The 23,712-nt window shown below is 39.1% G+C and overlaps 1 protein-coding gene across 4 annotated transcripts; it reads right to left on the reverse strand.

Annotated features, from left to right (window-relative positions):
* Positions 1 to 1,121: 1,121 nt before the first annotated feature.
* LOC124116099 (pirin-like protein) lies at positions 1,122 to 23,439 on the reverse strand. Of its 4 annotated transcripts, none has more exons than XM_048381885.1 (9): positions 23,355 to 23,439; positions 21,653 to 21,801; positions 16,164 to 16,286; positions 14,867 to 15,003; positions 14,116 to 14,224; positions 11,485 to 11,613; positions 10,364 to 10,459; positions 8,242 to 8,336; positions 1,122 to 6,358 (listed from the first exon to the last, which is right to left on the reverse strand). In XM_048381885.1, exons 2-9 carry the CDS (start codon positions 21,780 to 21,782, stop codon positions 6,245 to 6,247), a joined length of 933 nt encoding a protein of 310 aa, XP_048237842.1. In that variant the 5' UTR covers positions 21,783 to 21,801; positions 23,355 to 23,439; the 3' UTR covers positions 1,122 to 6,244. The 4 variants fall into 4 exon arrangements, with proteins under 4 accessions (XP_048237842.1, XP_048237841.1, XP_048237840.1 ...); XM_048381884.1 differs by having other exon boundaries at positions 21,653 to 21,817; XM_048381883.1 differs by having other exon boundaries at positions 23,351 to 23,439.
* Between the last annotated feature and the right edge of the window lie 273 nt (positions 23,440 to 23,712).

The raw sequence follows: 23,712 nt of genomic DNA on the forward strand, positions 1-23,712 counted from the left end.
TGCAGCCTGTAAGTGTGTTGTACTTATTAAATACGAACTGTTAAAGGTGTATTTTACATCCTTCTTAATAAGGCTTTGAACCTTTCAGCCATCCCTCTAAACTGATTCTAACCCAACCAGTCCTTGTTTTATCCCCTAAGTGCCGAGTGGGCATGGTAACAACACTACCATCTTTTTAAGTCTTTTGGTATGATCCACCAGGAGATTGAACCACCGTCCGTCTGCTCTTCCGGCAGACACTCTATCCACTCAACCTGTGAAGATACAGGGTAGAATAGGTCTTCAGCAACCCATTCTTGCAGTAAAAGGCGACTATGCATGTCGTAAGACGCGACTAACAGGATCAGGTTGTCAGGCTCACTGACTTGGTTGATGCATGTCATCGTATCCCAAATGCGTGGATTGATGTTCATGATTGTCTGGTCAAGACTTGATTATTCACAGACCCCCGACATATAGCTGAGGTATTAAACAACAAACAAACAAACAAACAAACAAAACAAACTATCCACTCGACCAAGAGGGACAGAAGGGCAAATGTATGAAAAGGTCAATGAGTAGAAATGTCCACTATAATATTGAGAGTGAATGTTGTTTTACAGTGACAATATTCCAGCTCCATCCTTGGGGTCTGTAAATGAGCAAGTCTTGGCAAGGACAACCTGAGCAAAGATCCACACCAATGGTGAGGTGAAGTTGGGTTTAATGTTGCATCCAAGATTACTGCTCTTATATAGCGATGTGCATGCAGGTGTGTGTGTGTGTAGCTGCTTGTACTAGTCCGGACTGATGCCGGTTTATAGTGCTAGCTGACTGAGATACCATGCCGCAGTTTAACATGAATACCCCACTCAAGACACAGTATATTGACTCCATGCCGACCAGTCCCTGTTTTAGCACCTTAATGCTGAGCGCCAGTCAGGGTAACAACAAGTACCATCTTTTAATGTCTTTTAATGTCCGGGGATCGAACCTCAGACCTTCCGCTCTCCTGGCAGACACCACTAGACAATGGAGGCGGTTGGCTCACAATGAAACACAATGAGCCAAGAAACTCATTATAACCACCCAATCAGCATTAGTCTGCCCTGGAATCGACAAACAAACAACAAAACACATGATTTTAAAACAAAAGTGTTTATTTACATAAACATACAGATATATTTCATATGAACAAAACAGTAACATCAAATGACAAATAACACATTTTCTAGTTAGAAAATTCCAATATTGCATAAAATATTGCGATGTGAAAGAAGCCAAACAAAAAACACTGGCAACGTATAAAGCATACAAACCAAGAATCCATAGATAAAGACAACAAATAGGTCAAAGCTTCTATCAACTGAGTATTCTTTGTTGTTCTCAACTTATCATAGTTACAAATTCTAATCACCATGTGAGTGAATGAGAGTATGGTTTTACCCTGCTTTTAGCAATATTCCAGCAATATCAATGTGGGGGACACCAGCAATGAGCCTCGTACATTTTACCAATGTGGGTAATCAAACGCTTTAACCACTAGACTACCCCACCACCCCACCAATGTAATCTAAATAGGTCAAAGCAATTATCAACTGAATATTTATAGTATTTTTAAAATTATTATGGTTAAAAAATCTAATCACCAAGAATATGAAAAACAATAAACTGCGCTTGCTGCATGATGCAACTCGGGACAATCGTATCTTGGGCTTGTGTGACTAACATGACACATTCAATGGCTAATATCAAGTTTGGGATGTTACACATTGGAAGCAACAATAGCAGCAATTGGATGGTCTTGTTATATGATAGTATAGAAGAATCCAACAAACTGGGAAGGATGACAACTTTTATCACAGCTAACTAAAGGTGTGAGATAGGACTGGAAACTCTCAAAGTTCACAAATGGAAACAACTTTTCAGAGTGCAATTATGATCAGTTGTAGAAACATACTTGGACTTAGGCATGTATTACTTGGATTTAACCCATATTGTTGGAGTCAAAATAATGTAAGTTAAGTTATCAAAACATCATTAATAGCATAGTTTTCAGGGTGAAATATTTTTACTGAAAGCAAGAAATGGCTTTGAGAATTCTTTGAATGACAAGAGTTACTTCCCTTTCCATGTCAGACTTCTTTGGCGTTTCTTTACTTACACTGAAATTTGTTAACAGGCTGATGGAAGAAGAAAACACTTTTGACTGCAATCAAATTTGTGAAATATTGTTAGCAGATCTGTAAATGAAGTGGCAAATAGCACCATCCTGCTGGGATGCTGTGACTACTGTTGGTCTCTGCTGTTTCAGCATCATCTGAATTCTTCTAGGCGTCTACTTAAACTCTATCAGTATATCATACTTTGATCAGTAGCAAACACTCCTCTACTGATCATAGAAAAAACTACTTGGAGTTAAATGGCTACACAGTGTTATTGGACTCATCTCACTTTTCTAATACTAGCACCACGTCCAATCAACAAGGTTTTCATTGAGCACAATGTTCAACAGACAAATGAGTATCCAAATGTGGCGCTCATCCTCTGTCATTAGCACTTGTCCCATTCTCGTCTTCTTCTATTTTTAGAAGCAGGTTCATTCTACAGATAAACCATTGCCAATTGATAACAAAAAAGGTGTGAGTGAGTGTGGTTGTTGTTCTAAGCCAAACTCAGCAATATTCTAGCAATATGACGGGAGCATGTAAATTTTCAAGTCTAGCAATATTATATGACGGCAGCATGTAAAGTCTGGACACGCCATCAACCAAGTCATAGAACATGACAACCCGATGCTTGCCTCTTACGACAAGCATAGCTTCTTGGCTACCAATTCTAACCCAGACTCCCTTAGGGGAAAGCTGAGGTAACTGATTCAGCCTTTGCCTTGCACTGAGTTAACAATACAGTAAATTAAAAAAGTCTGCACAAGTAGCAAACAATTTACACAATAAAATATGCTGAAAATTTACGCCTCTAAGAGCGTTTGTCAGATCTATAAACACAGGTGCAAATCAGAAAAAAAGGTCTGATGTTAATGACATTGAGCAGGCTGCCTGATCAGAGGGTCTTGATGGGGGGTGTTCCAAGTCAATAGTCATTATCTTTTCAGCTTAATAAATAAAAACACTCGAACAGACGAGAAGCTGTCAAGTTGAATATAAAATGCGGAATCATGTCTATGCAACTGCTGATCGTCACACTGTTGGGAAACATGGGAATAATTGGTTCTGTTTTTGTATCATTACTGCAATTCGTGTTTTCCAAATACCAAATTTTGTTGTGTAGTTAGATCGACTGTTACTATATTTTAGCAATATTCAATAAACAGGAAATGTATAATTTATGCTAAGCAGAATTTTTAATACACTTTACATTAATCTTTTAAAATACAAATTCCGACTCATCTTATGTTTATGATAGTTTTATTAGTTGCTTTACACTAACAGTACACCCCATCAGGACCCTCTGATCAGGGATGTGAAACTTGCTATGTATGTAAAATCACAAAATCATATGGTCAACTAATCATCAACCATGATTAGTTAGCTGGTTAGGTCAGGTGTAGCTAATCCCTGTCAACCAATCAGGAATGAATCTACTTGCTGATACTACATCCTTAAAAACTACATACGACTTCATGAAAAAACCATAGCATGTACACGGATACTTGACTTCACACAAGTTACAATAGAAGACAAGGACTTATCTTCGCTACAACTGAAATTAAATATTTACAAGAATATCACTTTCATGTCTCCGACTGATAAACAGATTGTAAGAGGTAGAAATATAATAATGTTTCGTGTGAAAAACTTTTGACAATCTGCAAAAATAGATCATTGTCAATAATTGTAAAAACCTTCGCAATGCATCTAATAGAAATTGTCGTTTTTAAAATGTAAAAGTAGAAACCTGGAGATCAACATTTCCTTGAACATTTAACCCTGTTATCACATGTATACATGATATAGATCAGACTTATTCTGTTAAAAATATATGTGCTTTAGGCTAAAAAAATAATAGTCTTGGTTCTCAGACACCGCCCACAATATCATAAAGTTTACGTTTTAGGTTTTTATCCATTTAAAAAATATATAAATCCTAATACTTAAAAACAATGCGACCCAATACAGCATGCAGTTACTTCCCTTTACATGTGCATTGCTCAAGAGCGCATCTCTTGTTATGGTCATGGCGGCAATAGGAGTTTGTATGCTTGTTTACGTAGTGAAGCCCTTTCCTAGGTTGATGGTACACAACTGTTTATATTGTTACATACTAGTTTGAACAAGCAACAACAAAAAAAACTCCACCCACCCGCTCTATTTTTTCAAAAGTCATTGCCTGAGAGCCAATTCTTTTATATTTTTAAGCCTTAACAACTTGAATATACCAGTCATTAGCTATTCACACAACTCATCATGCATTTACGAGCAAATACAACAAAGGATCACATTTGGCATAGAATAATGAGATTATCGTACAGACACAAGGTTGTGGAAGGTCATACACTGTAATTAATAGCCTTTTTAAATCAACCTAACTGTATTCTGCAACAGGTATCCTTACACTACAGATTAGTCTGGTCCCACGGTTTGTGGGTCATCCAAGATTCCTGGAAGGTTGTTTTTCATTGAATACCATTGTTCTTTTGGCTGATTTTCCATGTCAATGATAAAATAATCAAATTATTTCCTGATTTTGGGGAAGAAATGGACACATCTGGTTCATCAGCCATGAATAATCCAAATAAATATTATAGTTCTAAATTTAGAATCTTATAGGTTTCTTAGAAAACAATCACACAATCCATATATGGCAACTGCAATACCAAATTTAAGCACACTGCTCCAATAAGCGCCCCGTTACCAACTTCGATACCATTCTGCAAGTAATCATTATATACCAGACCAAAAGTTTACATGACAGTCAATAATTTCTTGTGCATATTAGGGATTATTTTTACAGAAAACAGCAGCTTAGACGGGCAATATAATTGCCTAGTAAATATTATCAAAAATGTTTTAGTTTCATCGATGTTTGAACTTAGTCTTATTCAATATCACAAATCAAAAACAAATATAACTGCTTGTGTATGGTTGTATTCTTTGTCAATTTTTCTAATTGCCCAGGATGCTTATTACAATGAATATGTATGTCAATTTGGGAATCAAGGAACACAGATATATAACAAAACATCTATATTTGACCCAATTGAAAAATGATACAGTATTAAATCATGAATTAATACATAAGTAGATGTAACATGTATCATATTGTGTAAATTCACGATGTATCGATACATCAATACATCAGTGAATCATGGCAAAATCACTTCCTATTCCAAATGAGCAACAGTCTGGTACAGTATGTTTCGGATACAGTGTATGACCTTGACCCACAGGAGCTGCTGTGTGAGGTATGTCCTGTGCTTAACCACATGTGAAGACTTAATGCAACATCAGCTATTTCAGACCATGTGACTCAAGACATGTGTTCCCAAAATCTACTTCTTGCATGCTACCCCAAGATCTTATCAATTCAACATCAGTAGTTGTGTTTTATTTCTCAGAAAACAATGGTCGTTTTTGTTACAGACCCTTCATCATACCTATCTTGAATACAATGTTTGTTTGTTTGTTTATTTGTTGTTTAATGCCACACTCCAGCTATATGACAGTGGCCTCCAAATGGTTGATTCTGGACCATAAGCTGAAAATAAATATTAGGCCACGCCTACTAGCTTACTTCTGTTTTCTGATTGGCTGATAACAAAATGGGTGGGGCTTTTACTGCATCATTATCATATTGCACTGAATGCTGTCGCTGATTACATCTTGTTGTCTACAGTTTTTTGCTAATGATAAAATATGCAGACCTTGATGTTATCATTTATTACATATTTATTTATACCTCAATAAACGCAAAAAATATTTCAGTTAATTCTTCAGTAAGCTTAAGATTCCAGCAGAACCTCTATCTGCACTATGGTAAGGTCTAATGTTGGCACTCCCCTTGTCTTAAATATTGAATAGCTCAATATATGTTCAATCGTCACCAGTACTTGTACTTGTCAGAAGTTGCAAGAAGTCTACACATATGTAGTACATAAGTTGTTTCACAGATTAAAAACATCAGATATATATATATATATATATTTTTATATAAACAACACAGAAATAAAATAGACTAAGGCAACCATCTTTCATAACAAGCAAACAACAACTGAGTATTTGAGAGTTACAAAATGGCCGCCACTTTATGTTGTTGAGCTGTTTTTCTTTTGCATAGCCTGAGCTGCCTCTGTCTGTCGAAACCTGTCTTCCTTGCCGGGGATCTCTCCGAGCTTACCTGCTCGGTAGTCCTCGATTGCCTGAATATGAGAAACAAATGTGTCTGAGGGATTGAGTGAGTGAGTGAGTATGGTTTCAGCCGCTTTTAGTAATATTCCAGCAATATCACGGCAAGGGATACCAGAAATGGGCTTTGTGCCAATGTTGGGAATCGAACCAGGGTCTTCGGCGTGACGAGCGAACGCTTTAACCACTAGGCTACCCGACCGCCCCGAGGGACTGAGTGAAGAAGGACAGGAGTAAGTGAATGTTGTTTAACACCGCAGTCAGCGGCAACCTGTAAGGTATTAATTATGAGCCAGGCAAACCAGTGGTTGATATTATGAGCAGTATCCCACACCATCAGAGTACGATGACACACGATCAACCAAGTCATCAGGCCTCAGCACCTGATCCAAATTAGGCGAGAGAAGAACTAATGTCAATATAGCAATTTCCTGTTGACATGTTGACAAGGGCAGGTAACTCTAAGACATTCTGTGGGAGATAATTGATCAATAACACTAATCATGTACCGTATTTTCTTGAGTATAGTGCGCACCCATGTATAATGCGCACCCCCCTCTAGCGGGTTCAATATTTTGGAAAAAAAGAAATTTGAATATTATGCGCAGAATCTTTTTACACCGTACCCTTTCAGCGAAGTCCTGCAAACGAACGGGTGCTGAGAAACTTCGTCAGTACAAATTCGAAAATTTGAGATAAAAAATCACCAGACATGTTTATTTACCGTTTAAATAGTATTTATTGTTTTGCTAGGCATTGTTTTATATTTAGGGATTAAGATTACCTTGCGTATTTTCTCGTAAACTAAGCTGGAAACAGCAATCAGCTATACACACGTTTTCTTGGAATCGACCGGTGATTCGGTCAAAACACACCCAATGATATAACTTTATAAGATTTTTAATGCAAGGATCGGCAACAATTGTATCTGAAACTATTTTATTTATCAGGAATAATATATTCCATTATTTTCTTAATTATATGCAACCTTTACTAAACATATTTAAAATAATAATAACCCTAAGCGAAGCAGCTGACCGCTATTCCCGGGTATTATTTTTTACATGGAACATGTCTGACCAGTCACCGTCAAGGCTCAAGCGCACGTGATCACGTGATCGCGAGAATTTCATGTTGACATAGAATCATCAAACAAAAACAAATATGACTTTTAACGAGTCAAAGTATGTCATTTATGATATATGTATCCATTCTCTGTCAACTAAAGTTTGTTTCAAGGCGTCAATAGCGGTATTCTGACCGTGGTTGCTGTTAATAACGGTGAGTTGTGCGATCTTCCGATCGCTTCACACACGATTTCGCCGAAATTAATAAAAACAATATTATAAGGAATTTTGAATAAAATCAATGAAATAAGTTACAAACATAAGTCCAGATATACAAAGAACACTTTTTATAGCCAGACAGTGTAATTACATAATTATTTTGCGTACTTCAATATGGATTTGGTGACATGGTATTCCCGGTGTTTCGTGCTCACGGTAATGTTTTTCCATGGGGGGGGGGGGGGGGGAAAAACATCCAAACTCATAATTCGTGTATAATGCGCACCCCCTTCTACACAGCTGTGTTTTTTCGAAAAAAAGTGCGCACTATACTCAAGAAAATACGGTATTGGAACCAGGCATTCCAATTCTTAAACTTATCAAACAAACATTTGGGTGAACAACCTTTAACACATGCTGCAGGAAGTAGGCATAGGATTTAAAAGGCAAAAGGGACACAGATTTTCACAGTGGACGTATGTGCATCATGCTTCATGTTCTGTGTTCCTCCCACCAATGATATTGCTGAATACTGTCAATAGAAGAGTTATACCCATCACTCAGTCATAGACAGAAATTGATCATCTTCTATTTTCTAATGATGGACGTACCTGGTCTATTTCCGCCTGTGTATTCATCACGAATGGACCATACTGGACAACAGGTTCGTTGATTGGCTGACCACACACTAGCAACACATGGCAGTCTGAAACAAAGACGTTTCTCAAAATGTTAAAGACAAAATCAGGTTAAACTAACAGAATTTGTAGTATTTTTGCACAAGTTTCTTTCAAGTTTACATCTAAATCATAAAATATTTATTCCCACTGATGTGATGACCCCATACCAGGACAAAGACTCAATTTCACTACTCATGGTTAGCTCAAGGCTCAGCTTGAAGTGATGTCTGAGATCCCTATCACAGCCAAACCACATTACCACATGACAAGAGGAGGATCCAGTATTTTGTTTCTAAAAAAGGTGCACATAATACCCAAGACTAACGCTTAATCTCTGAAAACATATAATTTTGAAAGAAACAAACAACTCCATTTAAATTGAAAAGGAGCCCACATGAGATGGCAGATTCAGCCAGCACCTGAGTAAAATCTAGACTTGATTCATCTAGGGCTATAGCATTACAGTAAAACCTGGGTGGAAGAGAATTTAATATGGTTCAGGGACTGTGAGACGGACTAATAATACCCAAGTCACTAAATGACTTGACCGAGGGTGCAGTCAGCATGTGGGGGTGGGGAGACAACTCCTGCCTCTGGATCCACCAGTGATGCTTTATGACTCAAGTCTCACCAGCATGGAGGATGAAGGTGCTGCACTGACTGCTTTCTACAGCGTTATCCATTTCAAGTATTTCAGAAATACTCATATCCCAGCCTAACCAGTAGATGTATGATATGGCATTGTTATAAAACGTTCTTAAATGTTATGCAGTAAATACTTTCGTGGGACATCTCAGAGTACCGGTAGTTCTAAAACATTCACATTTTAATCTGAATATAAAAAGTGGGTACCTCACAAACTGTGTTCAAAATTAAGGATGAGTGAGTGAGTGAGTTGGGTTTAACGCCGCTTTTAACAGTATTCCAGTTATATCACGATGTGTCAGCTTAAAGTGGGAGGAAAGCCTGAAGTGATGCAGGTCTCAGACGTTTACCTCTTCGGTGAAACCCACGAGCACAGGTATGGTGCCGACAAACCTAGAAACATAATCGGGGCGAACCGGGATTCGAACCCACAATCATAGGTTTCTGGCGTGCCCAAGGGACACAACTCTGCACAGCCAATCGCGGCGCCTTAGACGACTGGGCCAACCGTGTTCCCAAATTAAGGATGAAAATCAAGGAGACAATGTGATATAGCTCTATAGTGTTAAAGATTTAAGATGCCCTTTGATGTAAATACAATGTGTATACTTATTACACATAATCCAAAACGTGATTTTGTGCCGACCTTCCTTGCGTCCCTGCCTTCAACAGCACCTCGGACCCCGCCTCCCCCAGCACACCGATCTGACCCATGTGTCGACCTACCTTGTGTCCCTGCCTTCAACAGCACCTCGGACCCCGCATACCCCAGCACACCGGTCTGACCCATGTGTTGACCTACCTTTTGTCCCTGCCTTCAACAGCACCTCAGACCCCGCCTCCCCCAGCACACCGATCTGACCCATGTGTCGACTCACCTTGTGTCCCTGCCTTCAACAGCACCTCAGACCCCGCATCCCCCAGCAACACCGATCTGACCCATGTGTCGACTCACCTTGTGTCCCTGCCTTCAACAGCACCTCGGACCCCGCATCCCCCAGCACGCCGATCTGACCCATGTGTCGACCTACCTTGTGTCCCTGCCTTCAACAGCACCTCAGACCTGCCTCCCCCAGCACACCGATCTGACCCATGTGTCGACTCACCTTGTGCCCTGCCTTCAACAGCACCTCGGACCCCGCCTCCCCCAGCACACCGATCTGACCCATGTGTCGACTCACCTTGTGTCCTGCCTTCAACAGCACCTCGGACCCCGCATCCCCCAGCACACCGATCTGACCCATGTGTCGACTCACCTTGCGTCCCTGCCTTCAACAGCACCTCGGACCCCGCATCCCCCAGCACACTGATCTGACCCATGTGTCGACTCACCTTGAGTCCCTGCCTTCAACAGCACCTCGGACCCCGCATCCCCCAGCACACCGATCTGACCCATGTGTCGACTCACCTTGTGTCCCTGCCTTCAACAGCACCTCGGACCCCGCATCCCCCAGCACACCGATCTGACCCATGTGGGCAGGGAGCAGGTTGTGCCCTACAAATCCTGAACAGATAATTAGGTTTAGTACTTGCACACAATCAACCACATAACAAACACAGATCATAGTTTACATACATCTATAATTTATTGATGTATAAATTCATAATGATTTGATGATCAAAAGATTAAAATGTTAATAAATCCATATCAATATATAGGATAGTGACCCCATCTTCTTATTCATTACTTGAACCAGGGCCCACTTGCACAAAGCTATCTTAGCGCTAAGACTATCCTAAACCTATGTTAAAGTATGGGAGTTACGATCATCTTAGTGCTAAGATCGCTTTGTGCAAGTGGGCCCTGGTCTTATTATAACATAAACCAACCGTGACCGATGTAACTAGTTTCCTCCTAAATAACTCTCTGCTAATTTTGTATACTCAGGGCTTTAAAGCATTGAGAATTACTTACATGTTATCATTCACATTGGGCATTGGGCAGTTTTCTTTGGGTATGGAATATATCTTGAATCCCATGGGTCCAGTCTATTTGACATTTTTACATCAATGAGGATCGAGGCATCCATAAAATAATTCTTTTTGTAATGCTGCTTCAAGTGACTTCTAAGTTTAATCATGTGTAAGGTGTCGCAAAAACTCACAACAGCAATACACATGTCAGAATAACTATATGACAGTGGCTTCTAAATAGTTGAGTCTGGACCATAAGCTGAAAATTAGGCCATGCCCACTACTGGACTACTGTTTTCTGATTGGCTGATAACAAAATGGGTGGGGCTTTTACTGCATCATTATCATATTGCACTGAATAAATTCTGCTTGTAATGCTGTTTCAAGTGACATCTAAGTGTGTAAGGTGTCGCATAAGCTCACAACAGCGATATACATGTCAGAATAACTGTAGTCAAATGAAAAAACTGGGTGGGGAGTCATGACAAATTAAAAATTGGGTGTTCTTTATCTTCTTTAGAGTAGACTATCATTAATTATCATGGGTACAACATTGTACAACATTGCCTCTATGGAAAATGTGTACGACAACTGCCAGATATCTGAGTGACTTACCAGCCCCCCTCCAGACATAGACAAAGCCATTGCAGGACTCAGGTATTGTCTGAGAAAACTCGGATTCGGCCTTCAGATGGATGTCCAGGAACACGATGGGGATGAGTGTCTCGATGGCTGACTTGGCTCCTGTAGGGACGAGACAACTTCCCATTACTGACTGTCTCAAGTGCATGGAGTGAGTGAGTGATTGACTTGGGTTTAACGCTGCTTTTAACAGTATTCCAGTTATATCACGGCGTGTCAGCTTAGTGTGGGAGGGAAGCCCGAAGTGATGCAGGTCTCAGACGTTTACCACTTCGGTGAAACCCACGAGCACGGGTATGGTGCTGACAAACCTAGAAACATAATCGGCGCGAACCCAGGATTCGAACCCACAATCATAGGTTTCTGGCATGCCCAAGGGACGCAACTCTGCACAGCGAATCGCGGCGCGTTAGACGACTGGGCCACCCGTGCCCCCTGAAGTGCATGGAAGTAGTGATGGGAAATATTTACTTCACAAAACTTTCACAATACACAGATTTAGACAAGATTCCAAACGAAGAGCTCTTGCCAGGACATTTGGAAAATAATTGTTATTTTGCTCACATTGGTCAGTGATATACAAGTCACCTCACAAAGCCATAACATTAGTTATTAACAGAGTTGGGAAAATTGTAATTCCAAGTTGGGAATATTTACTGACATTTGCTGCAGACATGGAGCCAATATTTGTCTCTGAGCAGGTATAGATAAATCCATGCAAATAGTGCTTGCAGTTTATTACCTCTATAGGGTTGAAGCATTATACATTTGGAGAGATCTTTTCAATAACTTTGAAGTGAGTGAGTGAGTTTAACTAAGCTTTTAACAGTACTACAGTTATATCACGGCGTGTCAGCTTACTATGGGAGGAAAGCCCGAAGTGATGCAGGTCTCAGACGGTTACCACTTCGGTGAAACCCACAAGCATAATAACTTTGAAGAAAAACACATTAATTGGCAGTGGCATACCGGTGGTATTGTCAGGGAATTAGCAGTTTCATGGTTTTTTCATAGTTTACTGCCGGTATGACAGCGAATCATATGGGAAGTACACAGCATGAGTAAAGCAAGCCACACAAATGAAATCAAACACGAGGACACCAAACATATCGAGTGCTGGAAAAGTGTATGGAAAACAACCTATAATTGGAAGAGAGGTAAACTACAAAGAGATGTTCTGGTGCTGTTGTACATTTCTTTACCTCAGACTTCAAGCTAGAATTGATACATACACAGAGATTGTTAGCTGAAAGCTTTCTGTATGGTAATATCAGTAGGAATATAAATTGTATAATGCCAGCATAATACTTATTATCTATTCTATGATATTTACAACATGGAATCACACAAACACAATCTCATTAAAATCAGATCTGAGTTTTCGCTGCTGCTAAACAGAGATCTGAGGACATCTCATTACGGGTCACTTCAGAACTAATGGAATGGCAAGATTCTTAATAGATGTATAACAATATTATAATAATCCATGTTTTTGACATATTGTCATTCAGTGAAGTAGGAAAACAATGTGTGAGTGAAGCACCACATGTATCATATATTGCCAAATGATTGGCAGCCATGTTTGTCTACAGAATTAGCCACACATGGGAAACCCTACCTAAACTTATTGAGAATGTCAGACATTAACTAATACATCAAGCCGAGATTGCATCAATGTATGGGGCTTAAAAGTATTTCCTCCTGGGTGAACTAATTTGCATATTTATCGGATCATGATTCCAAGTCTATCTGCAGGGTTTTATGCGACGCATAACTGTGCGTCCAGTACACACAAATGTTGGACGCAGAAAAAGAATATACTGCGTCCTGAGGGACACACAATAATATTTATTGTACCTACATAGTATTAAAAGCAGTTATGGGCATCATCCATCAATCATAACCACTGTCCACATGATCACTGATTCATTCCAGGCTCTAAAGTAATTATCAAAACATACAGTACACTACACCATTTCATTACTTTACAGGACCCTCATATTGCCTGCAAGGACTCATATTGCCTGCAAGGACCCTCATATTGCCTGCAAGGACTCATATTACCTGCAAGGACCCTCATATTGCCTGCAAGGACTCATATTGCCTGCAAGGACTCATATTACCTGCAAGGACCCTCATATTGCCTGCAAGGACTCATATTGCCTGCAAGGACTCATATTGCCTGCAAGGACTCATATTGCCTGGAAGGACTCATATTGCCTGCAAGGACCCTCATATTGCCTGCAAGGACCCTCATTTTGCCTGCAAGGACTCATATTGCCTGCAAGGACTCATATTGCCTGCAAGGACCCTCATATTGCCTGCAAGGACTCATATTGCCTGCAAGGACTCATATTGCCTGCAAGGACCCTCATATTGCCTGCAAGGACTCATATTGCCTGCAAGGACTCATATTGCCTGCAAGGACCATCATATTGCCTGCAAGGACCATCATATTGCCTGCAAGGACCCATATTGCCTGCAAGGACCCATAAAAGTAATTAATGGGGGTCCCCTGGACCCACACTTTTGTAAGTCAAGGTAAAACCCTGTATTGGATTGGTTTGTCACATCAGATGACAATGCAAAATACTGAACTCCTACCTAGAGATTCCCCTGCGATAACTTTGACAATGACGTTGCCATCTGGCGTTTTGACGGACGGAATTGTTTCTGCTGGCACCTCTTGATATCTTGGCTCCATCATCTTATTCTAGAGAGAGATATAATATACAATGGTTATTTACTAACACAGCAGCTTCAGATATATCTGCTCAGTTAATCTCAAATGCAAGCAAATCTCAAAGTGTCCACCTGTTCCAACTAAAGAAGTAATTCTACCTTTACTGAATACATGATATGTGAACAGTTATTTTCTGGGATTCTTAAAGACAGGGATGTGAGCAGGTTTTCCCCCCAAAAAGAGGAAAAGTCTAGGGTTTTTTTAAACATTTGATTGCATTTTAAGCAAATTCGTGCAGTTTGGACAAAATTCACACCAAGAAATGTAATAAGTCAATGGCAAAAGTCAATAAGTCAAATAAACAAATAAACAGATGCAGTAAAATTTCGAAGTTAAATCAGTACTTTTAAAAAATCGGGCATAGCTTCCGCGCACCTGGCTACCCGCCAGGTCTGGGAGCAATACTGCCATAAAATACTGCCATTCTTTAAAAGAAAATGGAATTCCATTATCCAGACTTTAGCACTCAGTTACAGACATATAACTACGTATTGGAGCAGAACCATCCCAGGACGAGAAGGTGATTGCTGTTTCAGGGCTATGTTCAGAAAAAAGTCAACCTCGCCATTATTTATACTGCAAATTATGCACAAGAAAATACTGTAGCCATACCTTAGATGGTAAATTAACCCACAGCTGGAACCCCTCATGTTTACCCCCATTCTTCAACAGGTCATCTGTGGGCATCTCAGAGTGGACCACCCCGCTGCCGGCCGTCATCCACTGGACCCACCCTGCCTTCAGGATACCTACACACAACACACAGAGGGGAGGTGAAATTGGGTTTCATGTCAACATTATTGAACCTATATAGCAACATGCATGCTTTTGTCTGCTTGTACTAGCCTGGACTAACACCAGTTTTATGGTGCTAGCACACTGAGATACCATGCCACAGTGGAACATGAAAACCCCACTCAGACACAGTATACTGACTCCAAGCCGACCAGTCCTTGTTTTATCCCCTTAATGCTTAGCACCAGGCAAGGTAACAACAAGTATCATCTTTCAATGTCTTTTGGTGTGACAAGGTTGAGAATTGAACCACCGTCCTTTTGCTCTCTGGACAGACGCTCTATCCACAGAAGTGAAAATATCTGGTGGTAGACATGAAATTTCACTTTAAGTCATAAAACTTGGCAAGAAAACCGCAAGCTTTTTATGTTAAAAAGCACTATTTTCACGAATGAAATTACAAGTTCAAATAACACTTTTCAACTGTTCAACATGTTCAATGACATCACCATTACATCATGGGACGGTACACATCTGTCAATAAACAGGTGTCATTGCCAGGATGTAGTCGAGTTAGAGGATGCAAACTGGACGGTGGAGGATTGCAGGATTGCAGGATTCTATAGTATACCCTGGTTATAGAAGCTCAATATCGTCTAATGGCTTCATCAAGAATTAGGTCATAAGGGGTGTCACAATTCTCCGATGTATCGTGACTTTGCATCTGACGATACAATACACAATATGCAAACCGATTGATTTTGGAAAGGCACTGTCTACAAACCATACTCTTATTCATTTTTATAGTACAATTAGCATTACTAGAATGATCCAAATTAACCATTTATGCAAGTTAAACAAACTGTCTGATAGCAAAGATTTTTTGTCTCAATAATGCACGGTACATGTAAAAAGTCTTGCTAAAAACAGTACAAATTATGTCTTGTAAAACGTATTGTGTCTTAAAATTTAAATATGTCACTAGGTATCATATTGTGGATAGGTTTAAGATGAATCAAGCATTTGGTTAAGCTTATCAAACATCATGTTTGCCTTATCTCATGACAACAACTGCCTTGTCAGATCACTTGATGACATAAACATAACCAAATATATTCTACATCCTAAGAATTGTAAGGTATGACAAGTCCATCTGGATGAAGAGAGAGGTCACCTTTGTTGCCTGCAGAATCTTGGTGCTTGACCTCCCCATCGATGACATAAGTGACTGTCTCAAACCCCCTGTGGGGGTGGTCAGGGGCCCCGAGAGCCTCGCCCGGTTTGTGCTCTGTTGGACCTGTGTCAAGCACATAACAACTGATGGTATTGTCATTTAACTCAAACATCAACACAATTTCAATCATTTGCTCATTATTGTTATACATGTATGTAGAAGGTTTGATAAATGAATTCTAATAAACCCACTATTCTGATGCCTCATATCACTTGCAGTCTGATAATATGACATATAAGTCATTGACACATTAAAGTCACTAGCACTGACATTTTGTAATCTGTCTACCCATGGTAAGGACTTGTCAGTGTTAGATCCTGTCATGTCATCATGGAGTGCAGGGTCAACGTGAACCGCTCAGCTCTGATGTTTAATGGCGACTGACACTGCTCTGATAAAAACAACATTTCGAGTGTCAGGGAGGGAGGCATGACTCCTCTGAGTTTATTGTCCCTGGTATTACAGATCCCACTTGAACCATTGTTTGAGAGCTCAACTGGGCCTGTCACTTAATCAACATAACACCTCTTGTTGTGCTTTCCATTGTTTTCATGTCCATGATAACCACCAAGAACACCTTAACAATGTCAGCAGATCATGTAGATGTAAGTAGTTACAGCTCCTGATGTCATGCATTTAACACAGACTGCAACTTTAGCCACTGGTCTGAATCGTCAATCCTGTAAAACTATAAAGCCCATATGGATGATATGTCTCGGATAAAATCTTCTGAAATGGGTGCCAAAGGACAAGTTCAGACTACCAAACCTTTTGGCACAGACTGATAACAGACTAAACATGCTATAGATTCTTTACAGTATCAATTTTTGTGTCCAACAGTAGTATAGGTAATGGGGGTTCTGGCTCACTTCCACTGGAGCCGGATTTATATACCTATACTGCTACTACAGATGGAATTTTTTATGCCAAAATGATTATGCGATTCAACGATAGTCATGAGATTAAGTTAAATTGGCTCCAGCTCACCACCACCTGGAGTCTATGATACAAATTTTTACAGGTAATGATGGTTCTGGCTCACTTCCACTGGAGCCGGATTTGTATTAAACGAAATATCAATATTAATTAATAATGGATAAAATTTACTATAGCCCACGAGGATATTGGAAAGGAGTATGAGCAATAAAAAAATTAGCCACCGCGGCTAAGGTATCTCAAGAAGGCGTCTTTTTCTTGTTCGGCACCCCTGATTTCGGCACCCCTACAATATTTTTTTCCACTAGAGCAATAGGATGTGTCCAAAGCATACAACTGTGCCCAACGAATTTCCAATTGAACATTTGTGCCCAACTACAGTATAAAACAAAAATGGAAGAAGCGAAATATACAACTATGGAGAGCATGGGAATATAAGATTTGCTATATTTTGCTATATTTTGCTATATTTTTGCTATATTTTGCTATATTTTGCTGCAAGCATTTGCTTGCTTTTCCTAGGTACAGGATTCTTTGTGCGTGGAATTTCTATGTATAGGATTCCTATTGGAGACAAGATATCGTAGAATATGTATACGATGCCGCGAAAGAAAAATCTATCCGAAGAAGAGTTGGAAGAAATTCGTGCCCTTCGTGGGAGCATCTCCGTGGAGGATGCGAAAAGAAAATATGGTATTGGAGCTGGGAGGTTGTATAGAATATGGAAAAACTCGGAGAACCCTGTAGAAAGCACGACACAGGTGGAACCATACAACCCTATAGAGCGTGTGTCTCCCGAAGATATATTGGAAGATATATATAGAGTATTGTTGGATATACGAAACAATATTGCGAAGGAGAAAGAAGAATTGGAGACCTTGGGGAAGGATGTGGAGGATATAGAAGAAGAAGTAGAATCCTTGGAAAAGAATGTAGAGAAAGCCCAATGGTTTGCCAAATACACAAATATAGCGGGATATATTCTCTTTCCAATTGTTGTACTATGGAAACTACGGAGAAAAAAGGAAGCTCCCATTGTTCCACCACAGGACCCTCCCACAAAACAGGATGCTTTTCGAATGCTATAGATTTTCCATTTGGATATATGCTATATATAGTATAGTATAGAAACAACGATGGAATATGTCCAAGAAAATGGTATGCCCAGAAGATTTTGTGTAGAAGATTGGAAGAAATACGATTTTGGAAATGCCAAACATGTATATACTGCAAAAGAATACATAGAGAAAAATAGAAAGCATCCTTGTGGAGAAGGGGGATGGGAAATAGATGGATACCTTGGAGAAGGAGAGGAAGAGAAAGTTTGGGGAAGGGAAAAATATGGAGGAAAGTTGTATATTGCTACAAATAGAATAGGGCACTCTAGACTTGTTTTGCCTTGTGGTATGTTTGCGTACTAGTGTTTTGCAGATATAGATACCAATCTATCTTTCTTCCTATGTATTGTTCTCTTTTCTCTTCCTATTTTGCATAGTATTGGTGCTGTATATGTATCCAAGGGATCCAATTTTGCAACTTCTTCTTGCAAAAATGTTCCATATACTGGAATTTCCGATCCATCTGTTGTTTGTAGAAACAGAATAGTCCTTTCCAATCCTCGAAATATACCCTTGGCAAATTTTCTACATGTATATTCTCCTTCCAAATCCAATGCTTTTGTACATTCTTTCCATGCTGGCGCTTTTTCTATATATTGTATGGAAGAATATTCCACTTCTTCTTCGAATTTGTCTATCTTTGTATTTGCTGCTAGTAGTTCTTGGTTTGGTGTTTTTTCTACAACTAGTGGATTGTATTCTATTTTTTTGTTCTCGTTGTTGTAGAACATTTTTGTTTCTTCCACGTGCAAAGACAATTCGTCTCCTTCTACCATTGGGATCCAATACATAGACTTTCCATATCTATCCGGTTTTGTGTGTTGTGCAGCTGTTTCTAGCAATTCTAGTATCTTTCGCAGTCTTTTTGTTTGCCAAATAGCGGGAAAACAATATACATCTACATTTTCGATACATCTAGCTACAACACGTTCTCCTTTCCATCCGAGTATAGAAATAGTTTTTCCCGAAAATTCGGACACCTTTCTACACCAGCTTCCCAAATTTTGTTCTACAATATTTTTGGTATCTGTAGATGCAGTTCTATATTCTTCTATATTCTTGTATGTTTTTTGTATTTCTTCTATTTCTTGTTCTCTCTTTTTCCTTTCCTCCTTTTCTTTTTGTATTCTTTGTTCGTGTATTTTTGCAATATTTTCTTTCCATATATTGCTATCCAACCAGTCTTCTATGTCTTGCAATCTTTGTTCTCTAGTGGATCTGGAAAGAGTGGATATTTGTCTTTTGGTTTCCATTTCTATTGCTTGGAATTGGGAAACTTCTTTTCCTATTCTCTGGGATTTGTTTTTCCGGAATATCCATTCTATGTGTTCTGTGCTTGGGAGAAGCATGGAAGGGTTTGTATCTGCCTTGGATATTTTTGTTGGTTGTTTGGACGGCGCAAGAATAGTTTTGGAATCTTTTGCTTTTGTATAGCATCGAAGTGGTCCAAACTCTACACCTTCGTTTGTGGAAGATAGGATGTCTATACGAAATATTGGACAAGCGCGAAACCCAAAGTCTCCAATTGCAAATTCTACTGCTCTTTCCCATTTCTTCGTATCTTCTACTGTCTCTTTTTTCGGATGTATATGTATCCCTGCTATTCTCCTAGTTTTTGTGTGTGCATACCATGCTACAAATATCTTCCCAAGAGGTCTAGAGGCGGCTATACAACATCTATCCAATTTCTTTGCCAAGTTTCTCCATTGGTTTTCTGGTGGTTGTTCGAGAAATAGTGGTTCTTCTTTGGGGGATACCAACTCTAGAATTTCGTCTACAACCCAAGGTCCTATGTCTTCGTCTGGTGCATACACAGATACTTCTATTCGAGAACAACCTCTTTTCTGTACGTCTGGATGCAAAAATGTTTTTCGTAGGTGTCTATTTGGACAATCTACATATTCGCAAAGATGTGCTCCTATTGGATTCCGAACGTCCCCCGCTTCGAAATTGGAAACAACTTTGTTGTATATCTTCGCGGAAAATGTTCTATTGTTCCTACTGTATACCCAAGTACATACATGTTCTCCTACAGACGCTGTATTGTCTAGAATTGTTCCTTCTCTTTCTCCACAATCGTATTGTATACCTTGTAGAAAGTATCCCTCGCTTTGTAGGTATTCCACTAGTTTTTTCCTATCTAGTACACCAGAAAAGTCTCTAGTATAGTCTATGGAATATATCTCGTATCCAAAGGAATATAGTTGCGTGTGTAGTGCATCCAACCCTTTTTGTGTTTCCTCTAGGGACAACTCGGAGACATCTATTTTGCACACAAATATACCTTTGGGTTCTTCGTTGGAAAATCTTTTCATCCATTTTTTCTTTGCTTTGTATTCTGTTTGTTTTTGTATTCGTTGTATTGTGTCTCGTATTTTGCTCCCAGAGCCTCCTATATAGGAAATTGTATTTGCAATAGTAGCATGCACGCAACATCCGTATACTTTCTGCGTTGCTATTTGTATTTCTTGTAGTATACGTTTTGCAGATCCACTTTCTCCAGTTGTACAAGACACAGATCCCCGTAGAGATACTATATCGTTTTCTTCTAGATAGCCAAATACATACATATCGTCTACGAATGTTGGCAGGCCATCCAAAGGTTCTAGATGTGTTCTACCCAGATTTCCTTCCAAATAGTCTACCTTGGATATATCTGGTAGCAAGTTGTCTTCGTATGCATTCTCCACTAGTATATGTTGGAATATAGACATTTCTGCGCGTATTCCCATGCTCTCCATAGTTGTATATTTCGCTTCTTCCATTTTTGTTCTATACTGTAGTTGGGCACAAATGTTCAATTGGAAATTCGTTGGGCACAGTTGTATGCTTTGGACACATCCTATTGCTCTAGTGGAAAAAAATATTGTAGGGGTGCCGAAATCAGGGGTGCCGAACAAGAAAAAGACGCCTTCTTGAGATACCTTAGCCGCGGTGGCTAATTTTTTTATTGCTCATACACCTTTCCAATATCCTCGTGGGCTATAGTAAATTTTATCCATTATTAATTAATATTGATATTTCGTTTAATACAAATCCGGCTCCAGTGGAAGTGAGCCAGAACCATCATTACCTGTAAAAATTTGTATCATAGTCTCCAGGTGGTGGTGAGCTGGAGCCAATTTAACTTAATCTCATGACTATCGTTGAATCGCATAATCATTTTGGCATAAAAAATTCCATCTGTAGTAGCAGTATAGGTATATAAATCCGGCTCCAGTGGAAGTGAGCCAGAACCCCCATTACCTATACTACTCCAACAGATAAACTCTCTTCCCCTATTTCTAAAAGTTGTCCTGAGTCAAAGACTTACAAGTGGACAAAATCTACAGATTGATTGCTAGGTGTACATTTGCTATCTCATATTCTCCTCACCAATGTGATCCAACATCAGAAATGGATCACATCTTGGGACTACCCCTCCGATCACGCGACGGACCAGGAACCCGCCACCTTCTCTCTGAAGTTTTGGTGTGGCAATTTTCACAACCGTCCTTTGAGCCATGTAGAACTGGATGAACAACCTTCAAATAAGATAACCTGGAAATGAAATGCATTTCCTCTTCGGGCTAAAACCACTTGTGCCATGTCACAGCTGCCAACAATTCACTACTACACAAAAACAAATACTTTTCTAGATATCTAGATTAACATGATTAAATCATCATCAGATCACGATCATTTTGGAATTTCCTGTAACAACAGGTGGACAATTAACACATGCCATGCTACCTGCATAATTTCATGATGCATTATAAACGAGGGATCAGCACTCACATTAATTTGGAGGCACATGCTTGTCATGATTTAAGGTAAGTGTGCACAATTACACAACATATGTAGATGTTATGTCACTTTATTTCAGGAGCAACCAATATGATCAAGTTGATGATAGCGACATGTCCATCATATATGATATTTTACGGGGTTTTCCTATGGATTCAGGGTTAGAATAGGCACCCAGAAACCAACTAAATTTGAATCTGGGGATCATGTAAAAAACAACAACATGGTTATGACAAGGACTTCTTGACTTTCATAATTGTTTTCATAATAATGATAACAATCCTAAAATAAATTAAAACAACCCTGCTAACAAGCAGTGGTTTTTAAATAAGCTTCTTTTTAATCATGCTAATTAAACAATATCTTTTCTTTGCCTTTTTCATAATTGTTTACAAAACATATAGATAAACTTTTCATATTTTGTGATAGGGGTATTTCACACATATACATATATATATATATATATATATATATATATATGGAGGAAAGGGAATAATGTTTATATATAAGTGTTGCATGTTATATACAGCAAAATTAAAAATGCGCAATTAACATAATATTGGGTCAATATATGGCTTACGAGACACTTTTATGGACATGTAAAACACACTGCATACATGTCAACCAGTCTTCCCAGTGATATTCACCTACCAACAACATTAAAGAATTATCAAAATAACTTGGGCTGGAACGATACACCAACTGTGCAATCCAATACATATCATGATACCGTGCTCGTGATCCGATATGTATCACGATACTTGCATCATGAGCTCTTATCTCTGGAGCGTAAGCCTACTTTTTCAAAGACAAGAAGGCCAAATACTTGGCACTCTGATGATTTACTGTTGGCAGTGTCAAGTATTGTACAATGGATGAAAATATTTACATTTTCACCACTAATGTTTCCTACAAATTCATGTTTGCGGTAACAGTTATTAAAGCAAATGTTTCAGGTAAGTATTGATATTTTTTACTTAGTGTGCGATGGTAATCAATACTTGTATCGATAAGTAAACAATCGTGGTCCACCGATTCATTGGTATATGGTTCCCCTTATAATAATCACTTAATCAGTTGACATTAATCGTGATGATACTGATGTTCATGCAGTCTGACAGTGACAGTGACAGTGACACTGAGCGATAGACTGAGCCAGTCCTGGCCTTGAAGAGGCAACCACACTGCGATATGGATATTGTGAACTTACAAACGTAAAGCCATTATTTTTCTCTTATCATTGATGTTTCACGCGACACTAGATCAAATCAAACAACCACTCCTTACCTACTGTAACAAACAACTGATGGATTGAAAAGAAACGCGCTGTGCCCTTGGACAATGTTTACATGATTAGAATAGCCTCTCTTTTTTCAAGGACGTCACATCCCTTCAAACATATAAAAGAAATATTTGGGTAGAGTTTTAATAAGTTTTGATCATAAACTAATTGAAATATTTGAATTGGTCGTGATGCAAATAATAAACTTTTGTAAGTTGTGTTTGAATTTTTTTAATGACAATTATTTCTTATTGTCATGGTTGTAAGTGGCATATGAACTTTGGTCCGGTGTTATTTAAAAATATTCCCTATATAATTATGTTCTTAGGATGAGGGAAACTTACTCTACAGCACGAAAAAATAATAA

The sequence above is a fragment of the Haliotis rufescens genome, unplaced genomic scaffold, assembly GCF_023055435.1.
Source record: "Haliotis rufescens isolate VD_foot unplaced genomic scaffold, xgHalRufe1.0.p SCAF_4, whole genome shotgun sequence".
NCBI classification, from domain to species: domain Eukaryota; kingdom Metazoa; phylum Mollusca; class Gastropoda; order Lepetellida; family Haliotidae; genus Haliotis; species Haliotis rufescens.

What these genes read in the sequence shown, in the direction of transcription:
- LOC124116099 (XM_048381885.1), bottom strand. Translation starts at nt 21,782, where the DNA reads ATGGCTCAAAGGACGGTTGTGAAAATTGCCACACCAAAACTTCAGAGA. An exon ending in TATCGCAGGGGAATCTCTAG is followed by an intron (nt 11,614 to 14,115) that starts GTAGGAGTTCAG and finishes TCGTCCCTACAG; the next exon opens with GAGCCAAGTCAGCCATCGAG. An exon ending in GTTGAAGGCAGGGACACAAG is followed by an intron (nt 8,337 to 10,363) that starts GTGAGTCGACAC and finishes TCTTTGTTTCAG; the next exon opens with ACTGCCATGTGTTGCTAGTG.